Source organism: Takifugu rubripes, chromosome 7 (genome assembly GCF_901000725.2).
Source record: "Takifugu rubripes chromosome 7, fTakRub1.2, whole genome shotgun sequence".
Classification (NCBI taxonomy): domain Eukaryota; kingdom Metazoa; phylum Chordata; class Actinopteri; order Tetraodontiformes; family Tetraodontidae; genus Takifugu; species Takifugu rubripes.
In genome coordinates this window covers 4,687,648-4,694,769 of record NC_042291.1, presented here as the reverse complement: position 1 = coordinate 4,694,769, position 7,122 = coordinate 4,687,648, and the positions used below count along the sequence as shown (strand labels likewise).

General features: G+C 47.9%; 1 protein-coding gene across 1 annotated transcript; it reads right to left on the bottom strand.

Moving 5' to 3' along the window:
- Window positions 1–218: 218 nt before the first annotated feature.
- On the bottom strand, window positions 219–6,918 carry syt11a (synaptotagmin XIa). Its single transcript, XM_003965763.3, has 4 exons — window positions 6,643–6,918; window positions 3,948–4,861; window positions 3,106–3,226; window positions 219–2,060 (listed from the first exon to the last, which is right to left on the bottom strand). The coding sequence occupies exons 1-4, from the start codon at window positions 6,674–6,676 to the stop codon at window positions 1,750–1,752; spliced, it is 1,380 nt and encodes a 459-aa protein (XP_003965812.1). The 5' UTR covers window positions 6,677–6,918; the 3' UTR covers window positions 219–1,749.
- Between the last annotated feature and the right edge of the window lie 204 nt (window positions 6,919–7,122).

Genomic DNA, 7,122 nt, shown 5'->3' with positions numbered 1-7,122 from the left:
TAGTTGTGAAGAAGCAGACCTGCAGGACTCACCTGACTGACAGTGGTGAACCTTTGAGCCATCAGCTCGGGTGAACTGGGTGACCTCCACCTGTACTTTGTCCAGTTTGATATGTGTAACAACAACAAAGTTTAAAAACAATAATAATTTAAAAGTCTGATGGTTTAGCACGACTAGTAGCTACATATTTATGACCAAGTTAATAACAAGACCACAAATTCATTTCCTTTATGATTTTATTTGCACGTCCAATTAGTGTTAACAAACCCACCACAGAGGTTTAGCATCCAGGTGTACAGCAGGGGGCGCCCAAACACAGTAAAGCTCCAAGGACAATCACAGAGAGGAAAAAGGCAAACATCATGTCTATACAGATGCTGAGCAGCTCACATCTTCAGTCCAAACAGACCTGGACCTTCCACCAATAATCTGCCACATGATCGGATGGACCAGGAGTAACTCCATTAAATGTGCTTTTTACATCAAAGTGTTGAATAGATGATGAGTTGTTCACTATCAACTACCGGGAAACAGCGCCTCCATATGGCGATGCAGCCTTATGTTTTAAAAGGACGAAGGAGGCTGGTTTCAGCAGCCATGGTGGTTTTCAGTCAAAAGTATGTCTGGCACGATCCTTTTCTTGGTGTTTCGTGGTGGTGTCACATGACATCGTAGCCTGTCCGACAAGCTTCTCACCAACATCAAACACTAAATGTCTGCGGTGATTTCGGATCAGATCTTTATGGCAACACTCCTGCTAGACTTCAGTAATAACAGAAGTGATTATTTCAATGCTTTTTACTTCATATGGGTCACAAACATCTGTGTACGTCATACATCTGCATCTCAGTTTTTCTGCTTCTGACAGATTTGTGATTATCAGTAGCATTTAGTCCCGCTGGCATTGGTGTCATCAACACTGGCCCTCAAACCAACTGATCACATGCTAGCTTAACTTCATGCTAACTTTGGTGTCAAGATTAGGCATTCCCAGCTTGACAGCCTGTTTGAATTGTGGATGAAACTGATTCTGAGTGTTGATTAAAGCGTAATCCTCCAACACAGCAGGAACGTTAACAAGCAGACACATTTGTACCTAAAAAGAAAAGTTTTGACGGTTGAGGTGACTGGGATCACTGGAACTCCTCCTCTTTCCTGTCTTCACAGATCAGGTCAGTCTGACACTGGCTTGCCTCCGTTGAAATATTGTCTATTAAAATCGGTCAGGTTTTATACTCTAACATTATGCTACTGTTTTTTTGGTTAGCATTTTGCTAAGCCTAGCCTAACGGTCAACATCTCGTGTGACTAAATGACCCGAAGACACTGGAAGCAGGCCGATGATGACCTGACGCCGCGTTTTGCTGCTTTCTGCCGCATCAGCAATGAGCAGTGGACCATCATGAGACACGGAGGGGCGTTGCTGACCACAGCTCTCAACACCCCCAGACCAGAAGGGAGGGAGGGCGGGCGGGGTGGGGGAAGGTGGCAGCAGGTTAGAGAGTAAAGAGATGTGGGCATGTTGAGAAAAGGAGGTTATTAGAGACGTCTTCCTGTCCGGCAGTCACACAAACATGCAATGACAACAGTGGGGGGGGGGGGCATGAGGACAGCTTTTAGACAGCTTTTTTTCATTGCTGCAGGATTTTGCACAATGGAAAACAGTCGATATGATGAAGACAGTTTAACTACAACTGTGTGTGTGTGCGTGTGTGAGCACACACTGAGTCTGTATTTGCTGCTCCTCCCTCAGAACTCGCTCAGGTTGTGCCACTTTGAGATCTGCCGACGGGGGCTCTCGCACACTTCCCTCCAGTGTGAGGCGCCAGTGGGGGCGGGGCTGTGAAGGCCCAGCAGAAGACGACCCAGCACCTCATTCTTGGTGGTGCGGTCAAAGTCGACCACCAGGAACTCCACAGAGATCTCAGGTAAGAGCTCCGGAGGGATGTCATAGATGAAGGACTCGTTGAAGACCGGGTTTAGCGTGCACTTTTTCACGTGTGTCTTCTTCTTGGCAATGCGCTTGCGTCCGTAGAAGATGTTCACCTTTACGTAGGGGTCTAAACCAGGAGGAAACAGGATCACCAGTCAGTGTGACTCTAATGAACCCCCCCGATCCCCTGCTGCTCAAAGATATGGATGGATGGGAACCCTTTACCATCCTACGAGCTCCAGCACAAAAAGGGAAATCATTCGGGACCCGCAGGTCGCACCGTCATGAACCAAAACCGAAACGTGTGCAGATTTTACTGTAGGGGATCGAGCCTGTAACGGCAATGGTGCCCTAGCAATCCCCAAAAAACCTCCACTTCCTCAATTCTCACACCAGACAGGAAGTGGCTTTTTTTAATAATTAGAATATTATTTTTATTCTGTCCAAAGTTTGGTGCCTATCTCCTTCTAGGCCAACAGGGGGCGTTTCTTTGGCACCTGGGAATATCCTCTTGTTAGAGCGGAGACCATGTGACCTAGAGCGGAGCAGCAGAACAATTCAGAGCGAGAATCTCCCAAACAAATCACCATAACTCTGTCCCGGAAGCGCCTACAAGCGTAAAAAACACATCATTTTATAGCTTCGAGTCTCGACTAACTCAAATGTCAGCTTGAGGATGTTAAATTAACCAGCGCCCCGTAAAACGAGCCGGTGCGCCGACTGGTCTGCTCAAATCTCCTATTAACTCAAATGCAATGCAAACCAGAGCTCGGCGCTGACAAAAGCTTCGTGTTTAACTCCTCGTTTCTCCGTCACCGGGTGAGCTACAAATGTGAAACGTCACACAGTTATATTTGAAAGTCTTGCGGTTCTAACGATCCCAACTTCGATAGAAGTGGACGGCGTTAAGCGGTCCAAACTGGCATTTGAAAACAGATGGTTCTGTTCACGAATCCGCGTGTGGGAGAGAGGAGGGGCTGCTCACAGGCACTGGAGGGGGCAAAAGGCAGACATGGGGGGGCAACAGGCAGACGGGGGGTGCAGAGACACACCCTCACAATTTCTGCAGAATTGTCTAGTTACATATTCATCTCAAACACATCCCATCACTGTTGCCAGGAGGGGGCGCTGGTTTGTACCAACTCGTCATGACTGACCCCACCCTCACTTACTCGCTGACAGGCCAGTCATGTCCATCTTTGGGAGGTGTCGAGCCTTCAGGACGACCACACTGAGCCGATGGGACACGGGCTGGTAGGACAGAGACACCAGTAGCTCCCCACGACTGTCGCACTGCAACGCACGTACACACACACACACACACACACACACACACACACACACACACACACACACACACACACACACACACACACACACACACACACACAGTCTGTTACACTGCTGCATTCTCAAGTTCTGCTGGTTCTGCTGCCAGTTTGAACAAGTCGTTCAGACTTGTTGATGTGCTTCCACAATTTCCTGAGCCAGACTCATGTGATGATGTGTCACCATGGAGACAGAGTCCCATTCAGGCTGACTGCTCCCTGCAGACACAGCTGCCAACAACAGAGTGCACAACACTGTAATACTATTAACATCATTCATTCTTATTACTATTTTTATTATTACTATTATATCATTATAAGTTTCTCTCTCCTGATTGATTTTAATAGGCTGGTAATGTAAAATATTTTTTTAGATTTATTTACAGTTATTTTTATATAATACTTTATATTGTATATAGGAATAGTTTGGGTTTTAATATTGATTTTGATGTCATCTATACATCATCCATCTGTACATCAGTTCAAGTTCTCCTGACATGACCAGCTGCTCTACTGGGTCTCTAAACAACCTTTAGAATCAGGATCCTACAGGAGAATTGACAGGAACGCTGGACCATGACCAGCTCCCATTGGCTGCAGGTCTTTTTACACCATTGCGACCTGACTGATTGATTGATTGATTGATTTAGCAGCAGATGCTAACAGGAGTGGCAGCCTTCGCTCACCTGCATGTTCCTCTTGGTGATCTGCTGGCTGATGTGAACTCGGCCCGTGCTCGGGTCCACGCCTTTCAGCGGTACCACGGACTCACCAATGACATCATCACGGGAAAAGCGGTCAAAGCTGAGAACCAGGAAGTGCAGGGTGAGGTCAGGCAGCGAGCTGTAGGCCACGCCGTAGAAAGTGAAGGTTTCGTCAAACAGTGGGTTGAGGGTCTTCCTCAGAACTCGGGTCTTCACGCGGTGCTTCTTTTCTGGGAGAATGGTCATCTTTACGTACGGGTCTGAGCTGCTGACCTGCTCGTCCATAGCGGGGAGGCCCCGTGCGCCAACAATAGTCACCACCAGGGCCTTTTTTGGGAAGTTGTAGTCAACAGTGAGGCTCAGCGTGCCGAGGCTGCGCTCGGGCTCCGGCTCCGGCTCTGAGGAGGCAGGTGTGAATGGAGACGGCGTCTTGCTGTTGGTCTGGCTGCTGCCGCCAGAGCTGCTGTCCAGGCAGCAATAGTCAGTGCGCACTGGCAGCGCTCGCTCCAGCCGCCCCTGAGGCCCCGAGTTAGCCGGAGGAATCAGGTGGCTCATCTGTAGCTGACCTGGAACATCCAGGATGTTGTTCTCAGCATCCACCAGAACCATGCCTCTTCCTGTAGTGGCACCACGGTCGGAGTGCTCGGCTCGTCTGGCGCCGCGGACGATCCTCTTGCTGCTACTGAGGGATTCTGGGTAAATGCTAATGCCTTTCAGCATGTGGATGAACTTGTAGGGAGGGTCTTCAGCATCACAGTAACGGTCACCATGCAACTTGTGACGCCCAGAGAGACGCATGTAACGGCGCTGACAGAAAGACCAGAGCAGAACTAAAACCGCCACAACCAGGACCAGGACACCAGCTCCCAGGAAGCCCGCCAGAACTGGAGACATGGCTGCAACAAACAACGGAGGTTAGTGAAGGAAATCCAGGTAGTTTACAACTCAAACATGAAGCCCATAACTAGACAACACATGTACTCCATAACCTCGGCGCTGGCATCTACACCAACAAAAAGAAACCATCCAAGAAAGTCACGCTAGCGTACGACGCTCCTGCCTGCCTCTGGAACTCACCACCACCACAGCGAGGACCTGATCTGGATAATGAGGAACGTGTCCATTATGTAAGAGATGGACAAAGCTGTAGGAACCTCCATCTTCTAGTTGTTAGAGACGCTGCTCTGCGGCTTGACTCCAGCTGTCACTCATCTGACATAATAGGTCAACATAAAGAGGTCATAATAATCTGCTGAGGACACACATATCGCCACCTAGTGTTGAGGAAGAGGACATGTTCTCATCAGTGATTGTCTGGCTCCGTCCGGACAAGGAACCAATTCAGATGAGACGCCAAAGTCCTTTTTTATTTCTTATAGCATAGCTGGATTCACCTGTGCATGTAAACGTTTTGACTGGCAGAAGTGACCATAACTCATCCTCAACCCTTATATCAGCATAGTGTGTATTTTAAAGCACTCCTACTTCAGCTATTTTCTTGAATCAATGAATCAATTCCACCGCTGCAGCGAGGATTGATCTCATCTATAACATCTGGAACATCTGTGGGTGGCAGCAGTAATGGGCAGCTATGGTTCAACAGCTCCCCGACGTCTCCTCCTTGTTCATCTATGATGTCATGCTTTTGACAACAGCTGAGCTGGTTGCCAGGCAACAATCAGACACAAACAGGCCTGCAGATGCTGACAGCGGGACGAGGACTTGTATTTGTCAATCATCAATCACAGAACCTTTATGTGATCATTGATACTGTATCAAGACCCTGACCCAACACTTATAATCTGGCTATAGGTCTGGCATGTTATGGTTTTAGTGCCTGCCCCCCCCCCCCCCCCCCCCCCCCCCCCCCCACTTTGAGTTTTTATTGATGAGCATCCAAGTGTTGACAAGCACTCTGATCATCTGTGATCTTGGGAAAGCTCAGCTATGTTAAATGTTCTCCACTAGTTCTGATGAGATCTGCACCAAGATTTACTATGACTAGGTGAAGGAGAACCACAGTACTATAAGGTGACCTACCCTCGCATTCAGCCCTTTGGATTATTAATTCATGCTTCACTAATAGATAAGGAGTTGGGTTTAAATACTGCTGTTTAGGAGAGTCACATTTATCGGGACATTAAAAGATGGACTTGAGTTTGTCCTCCAACCATTGACTCGCTTCCATTTCGTGTCCAATCTGATAACCAGTGAATTGTTAGCTTTTATTTGTGTACAACATTTTCCCATCCCGCCTTGCGCTCTAAATTCTAAGTGTGAAGTCACAGAGACATGACGTCACCCGCTACCCACACGAGCGGGCACGCGCAGCTCCATGGAGGCCCATGACAGAGCAGAGGCACGAGAACGCCTTTGTCCATATTTTAGTTTGTCACGATAAAATGGATGTAATAAGTCTTTTTCGTTTCTCCGCCTTCCGATAAACAACGATAACAACCGAACGGTCCGAATACAAAAAAAACCCAGAATATTTTCAATAAAAATAACGGGGTTTTGCGACATGACGCTTCAAAAACCAGGGCGTATGTGACTGGACCGTAGTTGGTCGCAATGCTTCGCGGCCGCTTAAATTATCGCGGGTGACAGCATTTTCAAATGTCCAAACACATCTGTAGCACTGTTCTAAAATAATAAGAAGTTGTAGCTTGAGTCTTACCGTAGGTGGGTCCCAGTTCGATCATGTCCGCCATTTTGTGGACTGAGGCAGGACACGGTTCTGACGGTCGAGAGTTGGGTAGAAGCTCTAAGAAGCGAAGACGAACCGACCGGCGACCACCTGTCTTTATTTTACACCCATATGATACCCGAAGAGACGTCAAATGTGCTGCTTCTCCGTGGTATGAAGTCTTCTGTCCCACCGAGGGGGCCGTGTGTGTCGCTTCTCGGCTCGGTGCGCAGTGATGCTCCGTTCGGATACAGGGATTCTGCGCGGAGGCGCTCGTGATGAGACTGGAACCAGAGATCGTCAATGAAACAGACGAGTCACTTCTACGAAAAATACACACGTCGCAAGCAGGTTTATACTATACTATATTTTGTGTTTTGAACAGGTTGAGAAATATAGTTTTCCATAACATTAAAACTCACTTGCAATATATTGCTGTACTTTTCTGTAGCCATTGCATATGTGGCATAC

Excerpts from the sequence above, each read along its gene's own strand:
- syt11a (XM_003965763.3), bottom strand. The coding sequence starts at position 6,676 with ATGGCGGACATGATCGAACTGGGACCCACCTACG. Across the intron at positions 4,862-6,642 it reads CGAACTGGGACCCACCTACG|CCATGTCTCCAGTTCTGGCG; the intron begins GTAAGACTCAAG and ends TGTTTGTTGCAG. Across the intron at positions 2,061-3,105 it reads CATGACTGGCCTGTCAGCGA|ACCCCTACGTAAAGGTGAAC; the intron begins GTAAGTGAGGGT and ends CTCCTGGTTTAG.